Source organism: Platichthys flesus, chromosome 5 (assembly GCF_949316205.1).
Source record: "Platichthys flesus chromosome 5, fPlaFle2.1, whole genome shotgun sequence".
Taxonomy (NCBI): domain Eukaryota; kingdom Metazoa; phylum Chordata; class Actinopteri; order Pleuronectiformes; family Pleuronectidae; genus Platichthys; species Platichthys flesus.
Genome location: NC_084949.1, coordinates 12,439,146 through 12,453,492, shown reverse-complemented (window position 1 = coordinate 12,453,492; position 14,347 = coordinate 12,439,146). Strand labels below are relative to the sequence as shown.

The 14,347-nt window shown below is 42.6% G+C and overlaps 2 protein-coding genes across 6 annotated transcripts in view; one reads left to right on the top strand and one right to left on the bottom strand.

Moving 5' to 3' along the window:
* LOC133953422 (UPF0450 protein C17orf58 homolog) overlaps window positions 1-167 on the top strand; it is a gene marked incomplete in the record, with an annotated part of 4,463 nt that extends 4,296 nt beyond the window's left edge. Inside the window, 1 exon segment of the mRNA XM_062387341.1 lies at window positions 1-167.
* Window positions 168-2,057: 1,890 nt separating this feature from the next.
* LOC133953552 (nucleosome-remodeling factor subunit BPTF-like) overlaps window positions 2,058-14,347 on the bottom strand; it is a 43,040-nt gene continuing 30,750 nt past the window's right edge. For 4 of the 5 annotated variants that reach the window (XM_062387507.1, XM_062387508.1, XM_062387509.1 and 1 more), the window contains 7 exons: window positions 11,018-11,243; window positions 10,529-10,854; window positions 10,172-10,345; window positions 9,758-9,950; window positions 9,018-9,102; window positions 6,771-6,957; window positions 2,058-4,401 (listed from right to left, as the gene is read on the bottom strand). In XM_062387507.1, coding sequence (XP_062243491.1) covers window positions 4,365-4,401; window positions 6,771-6,957; window positions 9,018-9,102; window positions 9,758-9,950; window positions 10,172-10,345; window positions 10,529-10,854; window positions 11,018-11,243 — 1,228 coding nt within the window. In that variant the 3' untranslated portion in view covers window positions 2,058-4,364. Of the gene's footprint in view, window positions 4,402-4,445; window positions 5,330-6,770; window positions 6,958-9,017; window positions 9,103-9,757; window positions 9,951-10,171; window positions 10,346-10,528; window positions 10,855-11,017; window positions 11,244-14,347 lie in introns of those variants that run through there. The other variant, XM_062387510.1, reaches the window with a different exon arrangement.

Here is a 14,347-nt window from a genome sequence, read left to right as displayed (position 1 = left end):
AGGGGGTGTTGGATCTTTCTCTCTGGAGCAGAGGAAGCCTCTTATTAATCAGAAATCTTGATTGTAGAATGACGCTGAGCTTGTGCTTCTTATGAACGGAAAGATATTTGCACTGAATGCTTCAATTGTGTCTCAATACACAAACCCAATAAAAATGTGTATTTGTTTTCTACGACCCCAATGAGAGATGTATTTGTCTTTTAACCATCATTACATTCTACCCACTGAACCTTATAATCATGACCAGTGATTTCATGATAAGTAAGACACTCTAATTAGAGTTTATACGGCCAGGGCTCTCCATCGGGCCTCCAGGAAGAGAGGCTGACTTGGGACCTGGGAGGATGAGGCAGGCAGGGCTGAGGCCTCTTTCTCTCCCCCCTCTGTCCGCATGTCAGCTGGAGTCGGTCAGTTCCCAGGCTCGACGAAGCCTCTATCTGGGATCAGTGCTGGAGGGAACAGATGCAGGCGGGCAGGAAACAGGAGCTCGCTCCACATCTTGGCTCCTATCGCAGCGGGAGGACATTCCTCATCCTGGAGGATGCAAAGTAGGAGGGTGAGAGGGAAGAGACGAGGGGGGAGGTGGGAACATCTCAGTGTCGTTTCCTGTGTTAAAGCCCTCAAGCCACAAGTAGGCGGTGGAAGAAAGAGACAGGGGTGGTGGACTGACACCACTTTGGGTTCTTGTGGTCATCCATGGCGCTCGCAAGCGACCATGTGCAGCCTCTGGATTCATTTAGCGGTTTTGAGCAGAGAGTTGGGAAGGGGGGGTGGGGGAAAATGGTATGGGAGGAGAGACAAAGGTCAACCTCAGGGGTGGCTATCCTGTGTCATGATGGTAATTTGATCACAGGGAGAGTTTGGATGAATTTACATGGGGGTCACAACCTTATCCTTCAGTGCCGTTGAGCAGATGACACCTCACCGCTCTTTTCTCTGGAAGCTTGAGTTGACAAACAGGCCGTTGTTTGACTTAATGCCCCATCCACTGCCTGTGCATTGTGTATGTATTAGCTCATAATTCAGTAGGTAAACTTGAATAAAGATGAATATATATAGAAAATTTTATACAGAGACCCTTTTTACTAGGTGGAGCCTCATGGTGAACCAGTCGTCCTTGGACCCCTGAACGGTACGGGGTCGTGGGCATCACCTTGTGTTCAGTTTTACAAATAATCTCAAAATCAATTAAGAATTAATATAAAAGAATACAACAATAAACCTAACTGAAACATCACACTTATGATTGATATTAACACATTTACTTTTACATTATGTTAAAGTAATGTGGACTGGTACTGTCAAAACAATCAGTCATCCAAGATGCCATTTAGTGTGTATTGTGGTGTGCCCCAAGGTAATGTTCTGGGTCCTATTCAGTTTGCCTTGTAGAAGCCTCTTCTTGGGCAGATACATTATTTTCAGGGCAATTTGAGACTTTGAGTCTTTTGTTACAAATCATTGAAACAGTTGATACTTTATATGTGCCTCCTCTCTCCTGCACTGCAGATAAGACAACATTTCAAATCTGCTTTAAAAATTCCACAAATAGAGGATATTCTTTTTTAAAGTAAGTCTTACTTCTGCCCCTGAAATCTCAGTGTCACTGTGGACTCTCGACCAACGAGTAAAATGCTTCATTCACTCTGTGTGTTAACTAAACTTATGGCTGGATTCAGTTGAAACTCCCTTTTTTCCAGCCTTTATAAAATGTCCCTGAACTTTGTAAATATGTTCCAGAATGCAGCTTCTAAAGTTTTAAACAGGTCATCTAAAATGTCCTGTGACTCTGATGTTGATTTCTATATCAGAGTTTGTCTTTAAATTCAAAGTCCAATTCTGCAGGGTCGATAACCTAAAGTTTCTCAGATGAGATGAGATTCCATTTTGCCCCGAAGCCCTCTATTATACTGTAAGTTTACTTATAACGTGATAATGTAGGAATATATGAATATGGTGCACAGTAACACAAGTAGCCTTGTATGATGAGGAACAAGAAACTCACTCTGGTGTGTCCACGCACAGTCACTCAAAGAAAACACAACTCTTAAGAAAACTGGTGTCAAAAACATAACTTTATCCAGGATGAAATGTCCTATCAAGTACAAAAGAGAATCTCTTCAGAGTTGCCACAATCTGTTAAAAACATAGAGTACTTCTTATCTGCAGTTGCGATGCCTCAACATGCCCCCCCCCACCCCTTCCACAAAAAACTTTGAATTTTTCATTGACATGAATAAATAATACAGGAGATGCAACGTCAATATAGAAGTTTTGCTGAACTGGTTGGTTTCTTACAAACAACGAAAAACCTCTAGAGTTGCGGTGTCACTCTACCTCGTTCAAAAACCTTTATGCTCACAATATGCAGCACTTTTAATGTAATGGGCAATTTCACCTAAATGTAGAATTCACTTCAATTAAAGAGAAAAAAATGTTAAAATATACTGACAGGCTTAGTTGCTGGTTCGTAAAGTGAAAAATAAAAGTTTCTAGTGCTCTAAAAATCTTGAATCTCTACATATTTTGACAGCAATAATGTACAATAGAGATTACAAACAGTGGATGAAACACATCATCAGATTACAAAGTGACGGACATTTGTGTGAAAGAGAAACACAGAAAACAAACACAGACGCTACATTACCTCTGAACTCTTGTCCACACAAATAAAAAGACTTCCTGATTGAGACTGAAATGTTTTCCTCATTTGAATTTTATTTTAACATCAACTGTAGCCATTGTATGACTGCTCCTTTCCTACAAAAAAATTATAATCACACATTACAAAAATGTTCCCAAATATGCTAAAAATTTGAGCTATAAAATGTTCATACAAACCCCTGCGGTACAAAGACGACCCAGCCCCCCCCCCCCAATTGAAGTTGACTCCCAGACATGCTGCCACAAACCGCTACATAACTGAGTTGATGCTGAGTGGAAAAGTCCATTATCCAATTACTTAACCAATGCTTTGAGGGCGAGTTGAGAGACGTCTGTGAGCCAACCAGTCAGCTTCAATGAAATGTGCTGGAAGAGGCGGCTGATAGATAAGGGGCAGGGAGACTTACAGACTCAGCCACTGACGGAAACAGACAGGGATCTTTCAGGAGACACAGAGTGTGTGTGAATGGACGTACGGTACGTGTGGGTAAGTTAAGCCTTGTACCAGCTTCACCTTCACCTGAAGGCCTAACAGTTGCTTCTCCTCCAGGAGCTCAGAACTAGTGGCCATTCGTCAGTTGCACTTTGGAAAAAGCACCAAATTGGAACAAATCAGAGGAGGGGTGGGACAGCCTGTTCTTGGTGTTTCCCTCTGGGAATTAAGGTGTAGGGACACAGCCTTAAAACTAAATAAAGAACTCTGAAATTAATTATTATTACGATGCTCATCGGACTGGAAAAATAATCTCTTTTGACTTTTTGTTTCACTTTAGCTTCTATTTCAAATGGAGCATCCCAGCACCGGGCTCCTCAGACAGGGAATGTACAGTAAATGAGTTGCACCACTGACAGACATACTCAAGATTCTCTGTGGCTGGTTCACGCTTCAAACAGGGCGACACACCTGAGGGGATTGTAGCGATGTGGTTAAAACAGCTGGGTGCAGTGGAGCTAGCTTTGAAACAGGGAAGGTGACACTGCGTTTCTGGATTAATTAACTGAACCCTAAAACTGACTGAGACAAATAATCTAGAAAAAGAAGATTCTGCTGCCAGACATGAAGTCTGTAGGTGGCCGTGAAACCTGCAGGTCCTGCATATTTAGCCTCATGTGAAACACAATCCGGGCATTTCTCGACATGTCGAAGCTTAAACGTTTGTATCGGGAAAATGCAACAGGATGTAGTTGAAGTTAAACCTCTGAGTGGGAAGAACAAAGCAAAAAAAAGTGAGCAGCTACAGATTACACACAGCTCTTTCGGAGTGCGCTGCTGCCGTGTGATCCTCCAACCGGACAACTTGACAGTTTAAACTACCGTCCTGCTACTTCCATCGGGATCGCTCTTCTCGTGGAGGGGCTGCACTGGTAGGAGCTGCAAGCTGGGAAGAAACCAGCTGCCAACCAGTCTGTGGACCACTTGTCCCTGGTCTGAAGGTGGGACGTCTTTGTCTGTCTGTTCCACTGATGCTTGTGGGGGGGATTTTGAAGTCACTTCTTCCCCCCATCAGCAAACCAATGGAGATGTTGGAGGCCGGGCTCTGTGACACCATTGCAAGCTGGTTTTCAGCTGAGGGGTGTCCCCTCAAGTTCGGCTGCAGCCTGACCAGGACCACAGGGCTTAATCATTCAGAGGGAACCACAAGCCTCTTTCACAAGTCTTTGTGACACTTGTTTTTTGTTTTTGTTTGTTAAGGAGGGAGCTAAGAGGCTGCTGATTGTAGTTTGTTGTTATGAGACCTAAAGAGACGGGCAAAGAGAGCAGGAAGAAACTGTTGGAAAACTTCTTTGTTTCTCTTTTTTATTAAAAGCTTTACAATATGACAAAAATATGCACTAAGAGAAATACAAAAGAAAACAAACAAAACAAAAAAACATGGATTGGATGCCAGTGGGTCAGACACTTTGACAGAGACCATGCAGCCATGTTGGTGGATTGCTGTTGAAGTGTATGATGCAATGTCTTGTATATACAATTAATTTCTTTTAAAACCTGGAGACTGTTAAACTCGCCATATTTAGAACAGGAAAGCTAAACTACATTTTCTCCAATCTATTTTATACAGTTCATAGAATTATTTCCTATAGAACGTAGAAATAGTTCGTCACAAAAAGAAATTATATGCACATAAAATAACATTATACATGGGTACAGCCAATTAAAAGAAACTAGCAAATGTTGCATGATTCTTTTAAAACATCTGAGCTAAGAAATGAGGTAAAATGTTCTTCTATAGCACATGGTGACCAAATACATAAACAAAAGTTCTGTCAAATTAAAAGATAAGTTATCCGTGTGTATGGAGGAACTAAAGTCAGATTTCACAATAAAAATGAAGAGTTTTGTCTCTTTTTTCTAAATCTCAAGAAAGAGAGTAGCAAACTACTTTTGCCTCGGACATAAACAAAATCATCTGTTGCAAGAAGTGTAAGAAAATACATTTTCCCTTGAGATGCTCTGTGTTACCAACATGGCTGCCGTTATCGGACAGATTTTTTTTTTCTTTTCATTCCTTACTTTGCTTACAAAATAAAAATATATGCACTTTCTTACAAAGTGTTGAATGCTGTTTTGAACGAGTAGAAAACCGCAACAACACGCGGGATTGCAAATTGTTTTTGTTTGTTTTAAGAGTGACCCCGGCACCCAGGAGTTTGACATCACAATCTGCAAGAGAGGGAGAGGTGGGTAGGGAGGGGGGAGAGAGAGAGAAAGAAAGATGGGGAGAGAAAGAGAAAGGGAGAGAAGAGGAGTAGAGGGAGGGAGGGAGAATGGATGGTGTAAATACATGCGGGTGAAGCACATCACCGTTTTAGGCACAGCAAGATGGATGCAAACCACAATAGTCACTCAGCTTATTAAACATCAGAGTTGACATAAGACTTTAATTCACTGTGGAAACCTCCAAGAGAATCAATAAATAAAGCTGGATCAAACTATGATAAACATTGCAGACTGTATTTATAGATGGAAGGAGCGTCTCCACTTCCGCTGACTATCCAGAAATGAAGCCAAATATCTTCATGTACAGTTTATGATGGATATATATATATAAAATTACAGTTCACAAAATGTTGTAGTTTGCATCCACTCAAAAGCAATCACATGACAAAGGAGAGGCAATGCAGTGAGATGAGGTCACAGGCGTAAATGAGCACAAGGTTGTGGAGTTGTTCAGGTTCAATACTTCTAAACTATGGACGGGAACAGTGGGAACAGCATGAAGGCCACAAAGAGTAAGCTTAAATTCTTGTGGGAAATTAGTTTGAATTAAAATCGGCCTAAAAGATGTTACAGAGAAAACAGAGAATGTAGCTTTGTGACACGGTGAAAGCTGGAAGCTGACATGTTGTTATAGGTGTAGAATCAGCTGACTGAAGCCTGAACGAGTGTGAAATGAAGATCCCACCCGAGATGGAACAAGGGTGGGACTGAAAAGCTCAAACTGTGAGCAGAAAAAACACACACGCATGTATCACTTCTACAGCGTAAGCAAACAGGGCTTTTCAATAATGCCATAAGCCTAATAGGTCACTAGATTGATCCTTGTCAATGTTTTATGTTTGGAGACAGAATAAGTCTGTTTGCCACATGAGCATTCAGTCATCACCCCAAAACAAGTAGAGGACACTAAAGGCCTGGAAGAGACTCAGGATGGTGACCCAGGAAATCAAAGAGAGAAAGGAGTCAATGCCTTTTTTTCCATGAGAACCTATATTTGATTGGCCATTTGTTGGAGAGAGCCTGTGTCTACTGAGCCTCCAGGGAGGTCAGGGGTCAGTCGGCTCCAGAGCAGCACAGCTGGAGCCGCTAATGGGTGGATGCGTTCAGGCTAAATCCATACTTCCATGTGTTCAGTTCAAATCAGTGTTTCCAAACTAAAATGAATACCTTTGACACATGTGAATAACGCAGCAAATTGAATCTGCTCAAAAGGGTTTAATGAGCATGTGGACGTTTTGACCCGACGTGAGGTGGTATTCAATTTAATTTTTAATTTTGGATGAAAAATACGACTGTGTGCAGAGACCTCATCCGTCTGTTTTCTCAAAGTCGCCAGCTGCTACTTTGCCTTTCTTTTTCCAATCAGCATTCATCACCATCTTACCTGCTGGCTTTGAAGCCTTTGAGCTTCTGGACAAAGAAGCTCTCCAGAACCTCGGCACACTGGTAGAAGGGCGAGTCACTGGGGTTGTAGTAGCGGCAGTTATCGAAGATTTTGGTCATGTCTGCTACGAACTCGGTGAGCTTCACGTACTCGCGCTTCTGTAACCTCTCCTCCATGGTGGAAAGGTCTGAGGGAAATAACAAAAAATATATTTGGTTAATGATTGTGTGTATGACAGGAAACAATAAACCATACTTATTTAATTGCGAGATCTTGCCAGAGACAATCATATATGCGGAAGCACAAGCGGATAAATGGCTTCTCTAATCAACTCCTTTCCACAAATCAGCATGTCTGCTGCAGAGTAATTGCAGCCTATGTGGCAGGTCTTTGACACACGTTCAAATATGTTTCCTGTTAGCACAGTTCATCACTTTATATGTGACAGCAAAAATCCAGAGCCCCTGCCAGCTATAACCTCCATCTACTCAGCCTTTCAGATCAGTAACTGAGATGTGACCGATCGGACATTCCTGAGGAGAGCATCATTATCTGAGTGTCGTCCCTGAGAAGGCACACACACACACTTCTATCTTAGTGAGGACACTCACTGCCATAAAGCATTCCCTAGCCCCTAACCCTTCAAACTAAAGGCCTAACCCTAACCCTTAACATAAACCTAATTCTAAAACCTTAAAACCAAGTCTTAACCCCCAATCATTCCATTGAAGGGGGTCACAAAGTGAGGACCGGCCAAATGTCCTCACATTCCCGAATTGTCCTCACTCCGTAAGCTGTAGAGTCCATTCTAGCTCTCCCTTGTAAACTAAAGTTCAGTGTCACTTACCTGGTTGAATCATGTTAGAAACTAAACAAATACGATTATAGAGTTAATGAGGATCAACCGAGGCTTTGTAAAATCTGCTGCTGCCGGTGGGTTGCTGCTCGGTACGGGGTCCCCGGGGCTACGATTTAAACAAACATATCCGACTGTTAACCTCCTTAACCCCCACCCAGCTGGCCCGGGGGCTTACAAACCCTTGTGGTCAATATCAAAGACCCCCTTCTTCTCCGTCATCAGATTTCATCTAAAAACGCTCCAAAAACGACTAACGGCTGCAGCTACCAAGGCCAAATGCTCTTTTTATTTTCTGAAAATCAACAAGGTATTTTTCTTGCAGTGGAAGCGGGAGGGTAGGGCTAGAGTTTCCAGGACCAGGCCGACAGGAGCCGAGTGTGGGGCTGGTCCCTTTCCACAGCGAGCCCAGCAGACCTGGAGCAGCTCTTTACGGTTTGTTTGTATGGAAGTTCAAAAAAAGCCCTGTTGACGAAAAGTCCCCATTTACAAGGTCGGTTTGATCTGAGTTGGAGGGCTTCCTCCCTGCTGGCCTCCTGGCGGCTGCATTTATCATGTGTAAGCTATAGAGACTGGGTGTTACTACCATTGCCTGAAGCATTTACAGAATGAAAACAGTTCCACTGAGGCAAGTTATCTACCGAACAGGCACTGCTCCCAATCCCAGCCTGACTCATTCAGCAGAAACTATCGGCTGATTCACAATCTGATATTTTACTCTAAAAGTAGGTTGACATTGAAATGAATAAGGTCAGTCCATAAACAATGTTTGACATTTGATGAGCTGATTCCATCCATAGTGCTCCATAATATTGTATTTATTGTGTCCAGTTGATATTATCATCGCCAAGGATGTTTTATCTTTCTGACAATTAGTAGGATTACACAAAAACTTAAAGATGGATTACTCCAAACTTGGCAGAAGGATGCGTTATGGGTCAGGGAAGTACCCATTTCATTTCTGTGATGATTCGGAACCGGCGGGGTAGATCAGGGAATGTTTTTTACACGTTTCTTAATATTGGAGTTTTTGTTGTTTTTTTTATTCCCAAAGAATAATTCATGGATCTTATTCATGTAGATTATTTTGTATTATTATTTATTATTTCGTTAAATATGGCCTTCTCCCTAATAACATTTCACTTCCATATAGGCTGTTAACTTTGAATCTTAAAAAAGCGGAACGAAGAAAAGGAGGAAGTTTAGTTTGTTCACAACACAGGCCTCCGGAGGCATGAAGAACACAGATGTAGAGTAGCTGAAGTAACTGACATATTGGAGATACAGAAGCTGGGAAACATCACTTACAAACCCTGTTTTCAATAATTAGTATTGTGGCTATGTGTGTTGCGTGTTCAGGATCTCCCCCCCACCCCTTTTCCTTCACTCACCCATTGGTTCCTTGATGACCCTGTAGTAGTCGATGGCGTCATTCGGGTCCACTGGCTCCAGGAACGGCCACGCCATTTTATGTGCCTGCAGAGGAGAGAGAAAGAGAAAGACGAGACACTTGAGAAAGCTGAAGTCGATGAAGAAAAACAAACAGCACCATGAAAATGACACTGGAAGCAGGTGGGTCAACACAGATGTTCTCTCTCCTACTCTCTCTCTATTTCACACACACCCTTACATCCAGACCAGTGAACAGAGGAGGAGAAAATGGCAGGAGAATAGGTAGAAGGAGGAGAATGAGGAAGAAGAGAAAAGAATGGAGAGAAAAAAGTGGAGGCCAGGCAGCTGTCCAAGTTGCACTCTGGGGAGACAACTCATCAGATAAGACACACACAGAGAACTTTTGTTAGCTGCTCCGACACTGTAGTGGGTCGACAAGGAGCTGTGTTAGTGTTCAGTCTATCGCTGCTTATAAAACAACCACCACTGTGTTGCTGCTACTTCAGCTAGTGGAGAGGGTCAGATCCAGATTATATATTTGCAGAGTTTGCTTTTGTTTGTTTCCTACGTGTTTTACCCTCGCATTACCAAGTCCAACATTCTAACTGAACAGTAGTACAAGAAGAAAGGGACCAAGTTAAATTATCCACTATTGATTAACGATTGTCATAAACCTCTCCGGTGTCTTCATTGAACCAGTTTTCTCCACTGTTCAATGTAATCATGTCTTCATTTTTACCTGTAAGGAGCGCAGAATCCTCCGCAGACCTTCGAAGTCCTTGTCCGTGAGCGGGGTGAAGACCGTCATGGCGTCCTCTGTCGACTGACACTGCGGGCACACGTACTGGTCGATGTGGTTGGCCTCGCTCTGCAGGATGCCCACACAGCGACCGTGGTACCAGTTTTGACAGCGATCGCAGCCAATGTAGAACCTGAGAAGATAACGTTTTCATTTCAGGTAGTGAAGTGAAAGGGGGTTAGCAAAGAAAAATTACCTAAAATTTGAATTTCTTTTAAATATAAAAATTTCCTAGATCATGCAGGAATTGGCAAGATGAAATTCTATTCATACGCGTCTCTTTTTAGTTTAAATTCTTTGATTCTCGTGCTACAAGCCACAAACACACGAGGGGTTTCAGCTGAAGCTGCTTACTGGGACTCGTCGTATGGCGTCCGACAAATGCAGAACAACTCCTCTGAGCTGCTCTCCTGGCCCCGTTTACACTCCACACAGATGTAGTCGTCCATTTTCTTGGCCTCCTTCTCTGTGATGCCCACACAGTCACCGTGATACCAGTTGGTACAGAGGTCGCAGCCTATGTAAAACCTTGGAGAGCAAGGAGGCAAAGGTTTTTGTCAGTGATGTCTCACTTGTTTAAGAGTGAGTGATGTTAACATTTCAAAGATAAGTGAGTATAACTGGCCGATGAGAGAGAGAGGTTATCATCCGTTTTTGTGTCTGCTAAAATAAAGTATTTATTGTGAGTATTCAAAGTGAGCCTGATCATACTTGGTCTCGTCATATGGCGTCTTGCAGACGCAGTACAGCTTGATCTCCTTCTTGTTATCCTTCGTATTAGTCGTCACGATCAATTTCTTCTTCGACTTGGATTTGGCTGACGTCGCTGTTTCCCTCTCCTCGTCCCGTTTCCTCTTGTGTGCCGAGGTGGCGGTTGTGGCGAGGTGGTGCTGAGCGGCGATGCCGTGTGCGTGTGCCAGAGTGTGTTGCTGCTGCTTGTGGGCGGCCTGGGCTGCGGCCTGGGCTGCCTGCTTGGCTGCAGCCTGAGCCCTCTCCTTCTCCCTCCGCATCCGAAGCAGGTCGCGTTTTAGCTCCTCCTGAGGAGAGTGACATCATGACAGACAGGCTCAAAACAAGAAGAGAAATAGAGAGCGACTTTCTAAGCTGACAGTCATTTCTGTTCGGATTAAACAGATTTGAATGAGAAGACCCAGATTTAGCCTGAATCATCTGCGGTTATGCTCTCAGCGTCCTTGTTACCTGGGCCTCTAGCTGCAGATCCTTGTCCAGAAGCGCTCGCTTCTTCAGGATTTCCATCTTAAGGCTCTCTTTGTGCCGGTAAAGGAGCGAGGAGAGCTTGCTGGCGTTGGCCAACCTCTTTTTCGCCTCAACCACCTCTTCCTTTTTCCTCCTCTTGGCTGACTGCCTGTCATCCTTGTCTATCCGGTCCAGGAGGAACTTCATCACCTGGTTGCATACGATCATCCTGGATAGACACAGAAATTAAAATGTGAAAATGTGAAAGGACTTTATTACAACTGTTTATTTTATTTTTTCCTGACCTTTTAAAAGTTACACTGAATCATTAAAGCATATTGTATAGAAGAGATAATAGCTGTGCACTGAACAGCCCCATTGAATGCAGTAGGAAAAAGAATAGTCAAACCTAAACACAGCTCTACTGAATCTAAAAAGGATCCATGTTAAATAGGGCTGTGATCTATTAAGGGTATTTTAAAGGAATCACAGACTAATAATAATCCTGCTGAGAGAGGGATCAAGGAGCAGGGAGGGGAAGGATTATCTCATAACTGAATCTTGAATTCAGAAAGTCAGTTCAAAGTCACAGAGGAAGAAAGGAATCCCTCTGACACACCAGTGGGAAGGAGCCGAATCTTACTCCAAACAATGCTTCAGTTTTTTAGAAAGTACAACCTGCATGACTGTTGGCTGCTCCAGAAATGTGAACATTGAACTTTCTGCATGTAAGAAGAGGTAGTGCGTGTCAATGAACAATGAGGGTCTTTCTCTCAGCTTCAGGTCCTTGAGGCTTTCTGGTGGCCCTGTTGTATGAACTGTGTAACTACAAAGTCCAGGGTTTGAATCTGGTTCTGGAATTTTCTTGCATCTCATCCCTATCCTGCTATAAATATTTTCCTTCTCCACTGTGAACTATTAAATAACATTCTTGGGAAAAACAGACTGCCTGCTTTTACCAACAATTTCTGCTTGTTCTGCTTGAAAATGGTTCAGGGTTTCAACTTCCAAGAGGGATCTTATGCCTCAACCAACCAGGGCAATTTCAATCTACAAACTATTTATTACCCAGACTCATACAAACTCACCAGGACTTTTGAAACCAAAATGTATCTTTTTGTCCAAGTGACAACTGGTCTGTTTGAGCAGAATTTGGTCGTGTTTATGTGTGTGAGACATTTAGATAGATAGATAGATAAGTTAAGTGGCAGGGAGTGGGGCTGAGTGTGGGGAGAGATGGACAGATAGAGAATGACTGTGAAGCCACACTGTCTGTGTAAACACAGAAGGGACAGGAGGAAGTTCATACACTCAAACTCAACAAATAGAAATGCATTGGGATATTGAAATTTATGCTACGCACAATAATAATAATAAAAAAATCTCGCAATATTAAAGAAAGAGTGATCCAGCATGGATTCCTGGGTCTGCCTCTTTCCAACTCCAGAACAAAATTTTATTCTTGGCTTAAAAACAATCTCCACTACTAAAACAGTGTCTGAATTAAATGTCCCATATATATGGGCTATCACAAGACACCAGAAAATGGTACATGCAACTCGGCATAAATACTTCCAGACTCTGGACTCTCCTGAAGATTGATGTTTTGATGATGATTGTGCAGACGCTGTTTAACACATTAGTCCAAAATATCCCATAGGAGCTCAGCAAGGTTGAGCTCTGGACACTGGAGGTCTTAACTTATGGTTCAACTTCAGATCATTTTCATACTGCATTCAAAGAGCCTCGCACCATATGGATGGGAGCATCGTCATCTTGTCTCGTTATAAGGCTTTTTCTTTTTATCCATCACATGGTTGTGTGTGTAAAAAATAAAAATTCATGGCTCTATGTCAGCAGTTTGTTCACTTGTGTTCGCTAACATTCACAACTTAGATTGAAAATCACCCTGAATGTCTTGTTCAACGCACAAATGTGCGAATGACACACAAACACATCCATGGCTGCTGAGGTCAAAGACGGGCCAGGGTCCTTGCAGCTTGCACTGAGGTAAACAACGCAAACGCAGTGCGAAAGCAGGGGATGCTAACGAAACAGGACGGGAAAACAAAGCTGACGTTCCAGGTAAATAACTTAAAATGACAGAATCTGGTTTTGAGGAAGAAGTGAGAGACAAGGATGACATGAGGAAATGGAAAAAGGATGGAACGCAAGCAGAGAGACAGACAACAGACAGAGCGGCTGTAGTGAAGTCACGGTAGTCTGGGTTCGGTATTACAGGTCCGTGTGAATGGGCACAGTGTTGACAGACCGTCTGTGGACATAAACATGGGGTTGTCAGAGTCAACTGTAGGTCAGAGTGTAATCTCTCTGCAGCAGATGAAAAAGGAAGGAGCGAGGGAATAAGCCTTTTTAAACATTATACTACTGGTTTTGCTTACACACATTTTATTTGGGTGTTTATAGAAGTAATTGCTGCACAAACTTCAGCAGAATTAAACCAAAAAAAGTCTTTAATAGTGAGCCAACAAACATCTTGCTATAAATGCATCACTCTGGAAAGAAGTCTTGGCTCTTGATAAAACAGAAGCAGTATACAAACAGTAGTACTGGTCACTGTTTTTATATCTATATTCAAGAGCGTGGTCTTTTAGTTTGAGAGCAGGACTTATTGATTTCAAGCTAAGATTTTGTAGATCATGCACTTGCACTCAAATAGCCCCTGCTTGTGCTCTGGTCATTCGCTTACACTCTTCACTCGAGCTTTAGCTCTTCTTCTTTGGGCTCACGTTTGCTCATGGATTTCATATCTGCACTTTGACTTTATCTCCTGTGCATGGATTTTTTGTGCAGACGTTTCACACATGCACAGAAGCAGCAAATGATCTCTGAGCACAGTTTGAGCAAGCAGAGCAAACCTAAACACAAACAGGGGCTATCTGAGTGGGTGCACAAAGGTTTTGAGTGTGAAAAAATCTGAATGTGAAATCAATAATCCCTGCTGTAAAACTGAAAGACTATGCTGTTTCATAAATTGAGGTGGTGAGAGGAGTGATACAAAGTTAAAGCAGACAATCAATATATAAGAATCAATGCAGTTGATGTTGGTAATAAAAGTGACACGCCTTTTTCTGCACGTTTTAGACAGAATGTTCTCAGAGGGGAGCGACAAAGGAAATATACATGACGAGCCGAAGCTTGTTTGTATAAAGTGTGTCTCACCTCAAATCAGTGAAAGGGCCATTTTGAGCCTTGTGTGGTTTTATCGTACAACTCCTCTCATTTAAAAATGGATTTTTCTTTGTGTTCAGGTTTGAAGGGTCACGGTGAGGACATGCAGCTGTTGGTGGCTACACACCCAAAGTTCCCATG